Source organism: Hippoglossus hippoglossus, chromosome 11 (assembly GCF_009819705.1).
Source record: "Hippoglossus hippoglossus isolate fHipHip1 chromosome 11, fHipHip1.pri, whole genome shotgun sequence".
Taxonomy (NCBI): domain Eukaryota; kingdom Metazoa; phylum Chordata; class Actinopteri; order Pleuronectiformes; family Pleuronectidae; genus Hippoglossus; species Hippoglossus hippoglossus.
The window spans coordinates 18,454,725-18,467,488 of NC_047161.1; the positions used below are offsets into that span (position 1 = coordinate 18,454,725).

General features: G+C 39.6%; 1 protein-coding gene and 1 long non-coding RNA gene across 2 annotated transcripts; both read right to left on the reverse strand.

Annotated features, from left to right (window-relative positions):
• Positions 1 to 394: 394 nt before the first annotated feature.
• serinc2 (serine incorporator 2) lies at positions 395 to 10,149 on the reverse strand. The gene is made up of 10 exons (XM_034600183.1): positions 10,006 to 10,149; positions 7,233 to 7,394; positions 6,715 to 6,902; positions 6,479 to 6,558; positions 5,311 to 5,448; positions 4,723 to 4,892; positions 3,242 to 3,332; positions 2,957 to 3,119; positions 1,371 to 1,586; positions 395 to 1,285 (listed from the first exon to the last, which is right to left on the reverse strand). Exons 1-10 carry the CDS (start codon positions 10,042 to 10,044, stop codon positions 1,147 to 1,149), a joined length of 1,386 nt encoding a protein of 461 aa, XP_034456074.1. The 5' UTR covers positions 10,045 to 10,149; the 3' UTR covers positions 395 to 1,146.
• On the reverse strand, positions 3,439 to 4,715 carry LOC117770589. Its single transcript, XR_004615421.1, has 2 exons — positions 4,262 to 4,715; positions 3,439 to 4,219 (listed from the first exon to the last, which is right to left on the reverse strand). It is a non-coding gene; the product is annotated as an uncharacterized LOC117770589 (long non-coding RNA).
• Positions 10,150 to 12,764: the final 2,615 nt, after the last annotated feature.

The following is a 12,764-nucleotide window of genomic DNA, read 5'->3' on the forward strand; positions in this document are numbered from 1 at the left end:
TGATCTTGTGATAGGGGAAAGCACATTCCCTCTACATTACTTTCCAAGTAAGTGTGCGAGTGTGTGTGTGTGTGTGTTGCAGCAGGGAATCCTGCATGGACGAAAAACAATAAATCACATTTTAGCGGGATCATGGGATTAATTGAGAGAGAGCAGTGAACCTCTGCTGACCAGACTTGATGAAATTAGCAGTTTCTGAAGAAAAAACAATCACAAGGGAAAAATAAGAAAGAAAAAGAACTGGTTACTTTTCAGGTTTAGAAATGTTTACGCCTCATACATCAGACTCAACTGTATATAGTGACATGCGTGTTATCGGACGGACAACAGTCCCACCTATTGGACAGATCTAGAGTCTACACCGAATGATTTAAACAAAGTGAACTTTATTTCATTATAATGAGAAGTGAACATATGCTTTACACTGAAACTGAGTGTCATATAAACTTTGTAAAGGTAATCAAAAATGGTCCCTCGGAAAACAACTTGTGTGCAAAATATAATAAACCATTCTCGGTATAAAACGGGGAACATGGACAAAGTTGTGAAAAAAAAGGCATAGCTAGAAAAAGTAGATTGCAGAAATTTAAACGGCACTTTCCATAAAATCGGACTGAATTAAAAAAGTATGAACGTCACAAATCTTACAGAGATAATCACAGATTCCTTTGGTCTTTCCAATAAAGGCATGGAGTGCTCTCAATTCTAAAATCTGTAACAGTGAAGGAAAAATAGAAAATAACCAGAGTCAAGATAACCTGAGTCAAGAACAATCTCGAGTGAGTAATTACAGCGCAATTACAGACAACTGCAGACATCTCCAAACGAGCAACAAAAAAAAATCAACATTTAGGCAACTTGTAAAGTGGCTTAAAGCGACAAAATATATATTTCCTACCCTAAATGGCTTTAAAATAATTTTGATGGTACACAAACCTATTATTCATTATAGGGTTATGCACCAAAAGTACATGTGTTTATTTCAGATTTAAAAAAAACATTCTACCTTATTTTGGCTTCCAAATTTAAATGTGTAGTTGTCAGCATTTAAAAACTCAAGCTGAGAAATTTGAAGCTAAAGCTACGTTTCCTCACAGTGCAACAGCAAGAGGCTATGGAACCAGTGTTGACAGACTTCACCCTGTTTTAGCTGAAGTCTCTGTCAGAGAGCACCAGCGGGGCCACCAGGGTCCACAGGTAAATTGCCAAGCCAAGCCAGCTGGAGCCGATCTTCACCCACACTGCGGGCATGCTGGTCTGCATGGCCTGGTAGTCGCTCTCGGGCCTGGTGAGCCAGGGACAAGGTCAGAGGGAAGTCGGATTTGTCTAACAGGGGGTTATTTCAAAAAGAAGGAATAGCAGATACTTACTTGTACCAGTTGGTGAGTGTCATCATGATGTAGAGAGAAGCCAGGAAGAGGCTGAAGTGAAAGAAGGAGTAGCTGTAGGTGACTCCGTTCTCTTCGTTGTCCACAGCCCGTCGCACTCCGTCCTCTCCGTTAGAGGCCTCGAAGTCGGCGGTCAGACCCTGGTCTTCCTCGGTCTGCATCAGCTTGTTCACCTGGGCGTTGTTGGAGGAGCGGATGCTGTGGTGGTTGAGAGCACAAGGACTCGTCTTGACTTACTGGACATGAAATATCTGCCTCAGACATTTGTTTCATTGCAACACAAATGACAGTTAATTCATTCTGAAAATCTCCTCCCAGTTAAGTTTGAGGTTTAATTCATTTTGTTCCCAGGTTGATCGAATGTTGGAAAAACACATTAATGCTCCCAATCTCTTTCCTACCACATCCCAAAGGATCTCTAATGAATTCCGATCAGGAGAACGCAGAGGAAGGTTTGAGACGTCTTTTACTTTGTAACATGGAGAATTATCCTGCTGGAGCCAGGACATTAGAAGATGGTAAACCACATGCAGCCTCGGCTGTTGACACAAGGCAGGTTGTCTCCCTGGATTAGTCAGTCTTCAGCCTCACATTTCTATTTTCTGGACGTGTTGTTCTCACGCTGAGGTGCTTTTCAGCTCACCACAGTTATAAAGAGTGAGTTACTGTAGTTTCTCGGTCAACTCCAACCAGTTCGATCATTCTCCTCTCTCTTCAACAAGCTGTTCCTGCCCACTGAACTGCTGCTTACTGGATTTTTTCCTTTTAGATGCCAAAAAAACCCTCTTCTGACTAAACTCCAGGGACTATTATGTGTGAAAATCCCAGGAGATGAGCAGTTTCAGAAAGTCAAAGTCGCTGTGATCAAATTCTTTCTCCATTCTGATGTTTGATGTGAACATTCATTGAAACTCCTGTCCTGCATCTTCCCTTTTATGAATTACAGTGCAGCTACATGATGGGCTGATTGGATTATTTTATGACTATAGGTATTTTAACTAAAATGCTCAGTTAGTCTATTTATGACATTTACATTCAGACACACAAATTAAAGGAAAGAGAGTAACAGAGAAACAGTATGTCAATGCTGCCCTCCATGGGAGACGAGGGGTCAATAAATGATTTGTATTAAGATGAAATGAATCATAAGCTCTGGCCTTCACAGTCCTCAGATCTCACCACAGTTAAACACCTAAGGGAGATTTTTGACTGACTGTTAGAGAGCATCTACCACCATCACCAAAACACAAAATGAGAGGATATCTTTTAGAAGAATGATTGGTTACTACAGCAGAGTCCAGAGATGTAAGCTGTTCCTAACACCTATTAAATCATCCCTAAATTTCCAAGATAAGTTTTTCCTTTAATTTGTCTGTCTGTACATTTTCTAACTGCACTATATGCAGTGATATTTTTCATTTTAGCTAGCTTAAATCAATTAAGCACAAGGTTAAATGATTTGGCTTCCTGTATCCATTGGCAGTGTTTTACTTTTCCTTCTCTGAAGGCAATTTGGCTGCTTTTAGACTCGTCATGACACAAAGACACCAGTGGTGACGGTAAAATACCTGGCATAAAGAGTACAGAACAAGAAGATGACCAATCCCACAATGCTTTGTGCGTCCCACCACTGGACATTTGGAGCAGCCGGGGTAGGCATAGCGGGACCTGGTGGTGGGGTTGGACTGCCGGGCTGGACCAGACTCAACAGACTGGGGTTACACTGTCGGTCTGAGGTTGGAAACAGAAATCAGTGTAAATAGTTGACATCAGGTAACTTTTAAAGCCACAGAGGTTTGTAGTTTGAGGTTTTGGATAAAATGATTCTGTGACTCTGACTCATTTAGACTTACTGGGGTTGTTGGTCATGGCTGACCAAGTGATGTACATGGTGTAGAGGGAGATGAGGGAGGCCTGGAGCAGCCCTGAGCTGGGCTGAAGCTCCTGCAGAGACATGAGGCATGAGGATGAGTCAGAAAATAAATCCCTGTGCTTCTAAAACATACATAACCCCTTAGTGGTTTTGTGTGGCGACAAATGGTAATTTTTATTACTGGCTTGACTCCTAGATTGAGCAATAAAGAACATTTCTTTCCGATATACCCCTGTGAAATAAATAAGTTGTTATATTATTCAGATTTGTATAATCTTTCACTAGCTTCATTTTAGTTGGGTAATTGATCTCATGTAAAAGGTTAGTGCAACCTCAACACTGAGCACACAAGTGGAGACTGCCACACACCTCAGTTCACCTCTGATCATGCTAACACATTTGTTTACACCTGTGAGTTACATTTAAGGCTAATCACATGAACATGTTATAAAATATCCTGTGAGCACCACAGCTTCCTCAGGTTTGAGCTGTGTTGCTTGTCATGCAACTTGGCTCCACATGGTAAGAAACTGCCTCAACAAGTCAGACATGATAGTGAGTCCTCTTTCAGATGGCAGAACGTACAAGAGCATCGGTGAACTAGTAAACTAAACACAGTTGCAGCAGTGGGGTTCAGGAAGTGCCATACAACTAATAGCAGGGTGCAATGGTCATCCTCCACAAATGATGGTATGCACAAGTCACCATTTACTCAAGCTTGTATTGAAAGACTTCTGACTTGACACAAGGATCATCTGTGGAAACTGGTGTATAAGACAATGAGACACTGTATGAAGTCAAATGTTATGGTTTGAGTCCAAGAAGAAAACTATTACTCATAAGTCAGCACAAAACTACAAGAAGATATTTTGCCAGAGAACATGAGAAGAGGCCTGATGAATGTGGCAGGACTCTGTCTGGTCACATGAAACCAAAAGTCAATTGGTTTGGATCAGTCCTGTATGGTTGGTGTGGACCTGACCAGGACCAGCACAGTGACTGTGAGTGTTGACAGTGAAACAGGGAGGCGGGAGTATGTTGATGATACAGGGCAGCATCACCAAAGTGTTTGTAAAGACAGAAAAAAGTGAAAACTGTTTCCTGTCCCCTGACTTGGCTCTAATAAAAAAGAACTTACATACATACATACATACAACAAAAAAACCTCCAGCAAAAGAGCATCTGTGAAGAACAACAGTACTCTCCAAAGATTAATGCAACGCTGGTATCATGCATGCCCAAGAGGATCGAATCTCTCATCAAAATAAAATCTGAAATCTCTATGCCTTTCATCACAGTTGTTTTCTTTTGTGTTTTTCAAGTGAATTAGCTTTATTCTTCTTGAGCTTTGTCTACAAACAAATATATTTTATTAAATTGACAAGATTTGTAACTACGTAACAATATTGTTTGGATCACAATATTCTGTATCAGTCCATAAATACCATAAGTCTACATTACCTGAACTTTGGGAAGAATGGAGACGATGGACACAATGATGCAGAAGATGACGTTGAGGCTGATGAAGACCTTGTGCTCGGTGCAGTCGTCAGGTGTGGTGTAAAACACATAGAAGAGCACGACAGCAGTGAAAGCCAGGACGTAGTGGATGATGGTGAACGACAGCAGAGCTGCGAGATAAACAAACATCAAGGTCATTATACGAATGAAACCTGACAGCGAAACTGCAGCTGGAGTCGGGTGAGTGTTTCAGATTGTTTGCACTGGTTAGTTCTGTAAAACAAGACTTTCCCATCAAAACTCACACAAAGTGTATTTCAAGCAGTTTGATTTATTACATAACTGCTGTGTAATTTGTCAGTGTCACCGGCACAAAAAGGCTAATCTGAATTGTAATTCAATGTTCCACTTACACACACATCTATATGATTTATTTACAGAGGTATAATTAACTTGCAGAGCTGTATAACGTGAGAAATTGCAGGGAAATATTTGATGGAATAAAATGGGAGAATAAAGAAAAACACACATTTTCTACTTGCACTTAAAGGTTTATGTCAATAAATGGAGAGTATTTGGCCTTTCTACCTGCAAACCAGCACTTGGAGTTTCCAGTCTCTGCCCTCTCCAGCCAGGACTGGTTCCAGGAATGGGCAAAATCCACAAGCAGGATGAGCTGGATGACGATGAAGATGAAGGAGCCCACCATGCCGAAGTAATACCACACTGAGAGCACACAGGAAAGAAGACTGACTCAGGGAATTGTAGGTTTTTAAACATTCTAAACTTGTAAGTTCTGATATGATTCACAGACTTTCTGATCAAACAGCAAGTAAAACAAAATGTTGTTCTAAGCAAACGTTCACTGCCAACTGTATTATTGAAACTTATTTTGTTGAACTATTGAACTTTGATATGGAGCCTTCATTTTGAATTGAATTCAAAACATGCAAGTTTCTGATGCTAGGGGGTCTCTCAATCATAGCAATAACAAAACAGTTTAGTGGGATCATGGGAGTTGCTCTCATCACCACTGCTGTCAAAGCTGCCAGATTCTGATAGTTCAGGAGTTTGTTTGTTTTGTTTTTTTAACCAGGAGCAGAATTGTCCTCAGAGGTCTACTCCTCCACTCCAAAATAGACACATTGATTAAATCCTTTAAAAAAAAAAAAACACGGAATAAAACAGCTTCACTTTAAAAATCTGTCTTTCTCTGATGCTGTTTGAAAAGACACTGGAATGAGCTGAGCCTCCGCAAACATTTGCTCAGCTTGTTTCTCTGATGCCTCCAGACATTCAGGGGGGAAAAAAACTGTATCCACTAAAAATATATAGTTTAAGTAAAATATCTAAATTATGTCTATAAGGTCTTGTAAAAATAAGAAAAATGAAGGTCCATTTGGACTCTTCTGGCAGACAAACACAATTGAAAGGGGACACGATGTCACAGACAGGTGACCAAATGAACCAGATCAATAATTTGATTAAAAGAGATTTTACCAGCTTGAAAAATTGCTTGAAAAATTTGGGAAAATATAATTACACAACTCAACAAAATATACTAGACAAGTCTTGCTGTTTTTAGACAGACAATTCATTGCAGATGAGTAAAAAGCTATATCTTAAAAAATCTGCAGACTCTATCTTGAACTGAGAAGGTGTGACAGCTGCTGGTGGATTCAAATAAAAAGAAAACTAGAAATAAAAAAAAAACACAACAATGAATCAGGCTAAAACATGTGTCCTAGCTTCATACCTGTATTAAATTCGCCGTCTGGAATGAAGAAAGCGCCCACTGTTATGCCGACCAGCACCAACAACTTGAAGAACCAGAAACTGAGGAGAAACAAAATAAAATGTTTTTACTCTTAAACCTTTTATATACAGTCTATGGGGTAAACACAATCTTAAGAGAAAGCAGTGTCCATGTTCGGCCACCAGAGAGCAGCATTCTCTCATGAAACAGAGCTGAACCAGAGGTGCAACACTTACCCATTCTGGATGGAGGCTCGAGGGTCCTTGCTGCTGCGCACTCGGATCATGATGATGGAGAAGAGGAAGAAGAAGCAGGCCATGGCGAAGCACATGCGGTACACCGACTTGTAGCCCACGACGATGTCACAGTTCACCTTGTTCTCTATGCCAGGTATGGACGTCCCGCCAACGCAGAATCCTGGAATCTGACAGGGTGAAAACGAACAATGAAATAATGGGTTAGACAGGCCGTAATCCTGGCCTGTGAGAAGTGTAATGGAATCGAAAAAGATAGATTGTGACAGAAATTATAACAACCAATTATTCCAAGCATCCTGTCCTGCTGCTCTACAGCATCACGGTTGCTGGGTTACAGCTTTATGAAAGCGCTGTAGTTTTCCATCTTTCCTTGAATTGGTAATAACATGTGGGTTCAGAAATGCTCTTATGCGATGATTAACGGTACCTGATGTGACAGCCCCACATCCCCACGTGGATAATTACATTTGTCCTAACCCAGTCTTATCCTAATGTACCTTTTTAAGATGTTCTTCCATGCCTGGTAGAATCATTATAACAGAGACCAGAGTCCCGAGCAGCAGCAGGAAGGAGAAGGCCAACCGGCTTATGGTGGAGTTGAATGTTGAAGGGCAGCATGATGACAGGAGGCAGGAGGCCGATCCGCACAAACAGGACGCCTGGAGAAGAGGAAGGGGAAGAATTAGCAGGGCATGCATACAGATCCATATTTTATGAACATTGCGGACACGGCTCTGCATTGTGGGATAATCAGGGTAATGCATGCATGGCTTGCAACAATGAATGTGGAGGAAGAAAAGAAGAAAAAACATTGTGTCTGCTGTCAGGGCAACCATCGTCCTGCTCCGGCACATGTCCAGAGAAGCAGAGATAAAAGATGATTCACAGAGGCAGTAATCAGGTATGCCATAATAACAAATCTCTGCCTCTCTCAGTTTTTTTTAGCAAGCAATGCGAAACAGGATCACAGAGGATTCCTGTAAGATTCAGACGGCGACTGCTGACATATATGTGAAGCACTGAGGCAGAGACTTACTGGAGCGGAGATCATCCATCCTTCACTAAACACAAGTACATGAGCACAAGCTTCTACAAGAAATGAATGCTGCAGCTGTGAGGTGAAGAATCCAGTTTCCATGGTTCACACTGTCCTATGTCATACTGCCCAGGGAACAAAAAAGCTCCAAAGCAGTCAAGGCAAAAACTGCTCATAACTCTATGTTTACTGTAGAGTATTACTAGGAACTCAAAGTGATAACAGGGAATATTAAACATCAAAGCACCCATATAATGAGTCTGAAGATTTATTTTACAACACTGAAAAAAGGCTGGTGATTAAACCCCAATATTTTCTGGTTCAATGTATCTTTATTACCACCAAGGGGTAATGAATTCTGCAGCCAGCAGTAACCACATAATAACAATAAATACATCAACAATATAATTACATCACAGTGAGACATTTAAAAGGTCGACGGCAGCAAGGACCTCGACTTTTTAAATCTCATAATTCTGCCACACCTCAGTAAACTGTGGGTGATTCAAATCATCTAGGATGGTTCAGACCTTCTTGAATCTGTACAGGTGATGAAGGTCATTTAGGGTCATACAAGCAATTTTGCTGAACCCATTTACATAATATCCTACAGCCACTCCTTATTTTTGAGTGCAAGTGACCCACATCAGCAGATGAAAGAAAACAGATTTGATCAAACAGGAATAAAGTGTGCAATTGACATTCAAATGATGACGTATACAATAAAAGCACATGCACTGATGAGCTTTTCAACACATAGCATCAATAGAGGCTTGAAGATCAGCTTGTCATCAGTGACAGTGCTGAGTTATTGCACTGCTGCACCAGCTCAACAGCCTGATCATTAATCAGCAGAGGAGAGATAACAATTAGATTATTCCTAAAATCAATTTTCATCTCTTTAGTCTTGGACAGATTAATGTCGAAGAAGGACAATTTGCACCAGTCTGTGGGCCAGGATTATCACTGCTGAAGAGAGACAGAATGACTGAGTCGTCAGTGAACTCTGACACACTGCTGCAACATGTAGCCACAACCAGCACCATTGTCATCGTCGCAGTCCAAAATTTAAGTATTCAACACTGTCCAGTACTGAAAGCTGGCACCTTATACCTTCTGATTTATGTCTAAACTCTGCCAGCTTGTACAATAACTCCCTGTGTTTAGAAAACACTTCACAAGAGAGCAATCATAGTGGCTGTGGCACTAAAACTGAGATATTGTTAAGACATTCGTAGCAAAAACCTGAAGTCCAGCTTCAACCCTGAATCACAGCAGATGTTTGGAGGATAACCAGAAAATCTGTAGAAATCAAATCTGCTTTAGACCTGCCTGTTTGTGTTGGTTTACAGCTGGGATCTCTTATCAGTGACCTTACTGCACTCTGAGAAGCAGTCTGAGTCTTGGAGGTTAAATTCTTCCACTGTTTGGCACATGCTAGTAGACTCGTGGGATTGTTTGGAAGTTTCCTTTATTGTTATTTTGCTGCTTTTGAGTGGAAGTTGACAAAGCCACAGTTGGATTTTCCTCATAAAAAGGTTATTTGACCTAAAATCTATTTGTCATTTACAGTGAGTAGAAACCATTTGGACGAAATGACAGCTGGACTGTCAAATTATTTTTTCTTAAAGATGGTTTATATCATAGTAGGCAATGCGTATCACATTGATGCATATTCATGTTCATTTTACCAGTAAATTTGGTTTTCATAATTGACAGCCTGAGACTGACTTGTGATTGGACTTCACGTGCGCAAGATGGCAGTGTCCTTAACTGGGATATTGTTTACAGTCTCTGGCCTCTATCAAAATGCAACTGAACAGTAACTGCATTCATCTTCACTGGTGATACATGTTATATTTATAGAAGAGAACACACCTGTAATATATTTACATTTGTTCACAGTTTAGATCAAAAAATATATAAAAAAGGCAAACAAAACTAATGACGTCATATGTAAGATTCTGGGTTAACCCGGAAGTAGCGCAGTTTAAAAAAGATCATACAGATGTAGCATTTAAGTTTGATACATTTATGTTTTGCCTGTTGAAATATTAACTTTAATTTCATTCGATTTAAATGCTCTTAATGTAAATGTAAAATATCGGTTTTAGTTATTCTCACGTGACGTCGTGTCGTCGATACCCGAAACAACATCAACAAAACTCGTGTCTCTGCTAAAAAACAAGTAAACTTCGCTACATTGACAGTAAGACTGGGAGCCGTGTACTCACACAACTGGCGAGGGAGCCCAGAGCTAAACAAGCACCCATGTTTGTTCCTCTCAAAGCGACGAACTGTCGGAGACGATTCGGGAAAACTTAAGGAAGAAACCCAACTTAAAATGGCGGCGTCAAGTCCTTTAAAAAGAACACACAGGAATCCGCCCGTCCCCTTCAAAATAAAAGGTTAGATTAATTTACACTCGTAAACTACAATTACAGGGATGTCAGATTATTTAATTTGTTTGTTTATCTATGTGTTTTGGGGCGAGTGTCCTTATGGAATACAAAAAGTGTTGTTGTAGGAATTGAATTCACACGTTCGGTTGTATTTGTATTCGATCAACTTCCGGCATCATTTGGCTAAATTTGGACAGAAAGTGTACTTTACAAAGGGCGTCGCTGCCACCAATCAGAGGCTACATCTTTTCTGCGTGAGCCCAACTCGGACTGCGATTGGCTCAACGAGAAGTTACTCCAAATGTTTGACCAATTGCATGTTAATGCGAAAAAGAGAACCCGCCCCTTCATTATTGTCCTACCATTTACTACCACACATGCTATATTCCACTTTAACTTTAAATGTGTTTTATGTAATTCAGCTAAACTCAACGTTATATTTCATTTCATTGTATGTATTGGACTTCAAATTTGTCAAAATTAATATAATGATTGTCTTGTTAGTCTTATTAACCATCTGATGTATGCTGATGATTAGTTGTCATTTTTTCTTACAGTGCTGGTTCACAGTAACTGCTGGTGTGCACTATGACATTAAATTTAACTTATAAAAAGTGTTGTCCTGATTGTTAGAAGCAAGGGGGATCAGACACCTAAGCCTCAATGCTGTTTAGAACAAGCTAGTGAGGATGGAAACCACTGGTGTATTCTTTTAACAGCTCATTCAATTTCAGATCATTTTGTATTGTATCGTTTGTTTTGGTGAAACATCTTACCCTGCGAAGTAACTTGTATCTATAGTTGACTGATACAAAAACAAAGCTTAATATTTATAATCCCATGTCTAATGGAGTAGAATTGTAAAATTCTAAAGCAGTGTCAGTTTTCCCTTCTTAAGACACACTTCATCGGAAAACCTTCCCTGATTTAATTTGAGATTTAATTTTCCCATTTCTGTTCATACCACATTTGATTTTATGCATTCAATTGTTTTTGCCTGTTCCAGTTTAACACTGATCATTTTATGAATATTCAGTTTTATATTTCTGACATTATGCTATAGAAATAAAGTTTACTATTTAGTATTACACATAAATTACAAGTATATCAAATTTATACTTAAGTATAGTACTTGAGTAAATGTACTTTCCAACTGTTTTTTAAAATATTTTGTTCCAAAACGAGATTGTGTAACTTTTTAAATATTTTTTCTACCAAACTATGTTAAATACTGTTGTAGAATTAACTAAACTATAAACAGTAATACTGAATTATATAAATAAAATTAACCCCTTGTGTGTATGGTAAAATCAATTAGAACAGTGGGATAATCCCTGAATATAAATACATTATATTATTGCTGGAAAATATTGAAAATAAGATATGGAAAAAGTCATTGGGTTTCATTAAAATCTTAAGGAGCTTACATTGAATTTATATATGAAATTAACTAGAGTAGTAACACCATTGCAGTCGCTGTATGGCCAAACTTTGCGACCATATTGGAGCAAAAATGTACTGATTCAGTTTCACTAGAGGTGGCACGCGTACGGTGAGTAAACAGGAAAGACAGGGAAGGTCAGAAGAGTGAGTTTAAAGCAGCAGGGGGGCAAACGGCCATCTGTGAGGGTCTAACCTTCAGAATCATAGTGAAGGTGGTCACCTGTGAGTAATCAGCCCCAATGCAAAGTCCAGACAGCAGCACAGATACATCAGGATTGTGCTTCTGGTGACTGCAGGGCCATAATGAGCATTAGACCATTAATGTTAATCAGTTAACAGCCTCATTATGTAATGCCAGTGTCCACATATCAGGGACTGATGCTGGTTAAAATCACAGACATTCTGCTTCTTATCTTTCACATTTTGTAAAAGTAGTAGTATTAAAAACAGGGTATGTTAAACCCCTGTTATTGTCCTGTGTCTCTTAAGCCTGTTGGCAGCAATTACGTCATATTGATGGATTTCACATGTTTATCAAGTTTCTCTGACTTGATTTAACAACAGTAAAAGGTTAGTGGGGCTGTAAAAGAGACCGTTGACCGTTTGCAGCCTTTGCTGTAAAACACAGTTGTCTCAGTTACCTTGTAACTCAGGTAGTATCTACAGTAGACATGCATTGGTTTTATTATCTCTCCAGCTAGAATGAGGTGAGGACAAATTACACAGTGATTGGATTCGATCAAATGAAAAAAATCAACAATTTTATGTAATTGTATTTTTATGAGATAAACCCCTTACTGTTGAGACAATGGTACAAACCTCTGAGCAGCAGCGACAAGCGAAAAGAGCCGGATTAAGCGAGAATAACACAGGAAACTGTAGTAATGGGACTTCAAAATAAAAGAATACATACTTCACTAGTACAATAGCAATGACAGGCTACAAAAAAGCTTTCAGGTATTTTGAATAACTGAATTATTTAATTTACTCAATCCTTTTTGTCCATAGCGAGGCATAAGGTATCGACAATCTGCCTCAACCAAGGCCTGTCCTGGGCTACGTGTTGGGCGTCTCAATACGTCTGACCCATCTCTCTCAGCTGTGCCATCATAGTTCACTGCCATGTTGCTTTGGCCCAACCTGCCGGT

Bases quoted from the DNA above. Each gene is read 5' to 3' on its own strand.
- serinc2 (XM_034600183.1), bottom strand. From the start codon at position 10,044: ATGGGTGCTTGTTTAGCTCTGGGCTCCCTCGCCAGTTGT. The intron at 3,333-4,722 runs GTAATGTAGACT...ATGTCTCTGCAG, and splicing joins CCATTCTTCCCAAAGTTCAG to GAGCTTCAGCCCAGCTCAGG. The intron at 1,286-1,370 runs GTAAGTATCTGC...CTGGCTCACCAG, and splicing joins ACACTCACCAACTGGTACAA to GCCCGAGAGCGACTACCAGG.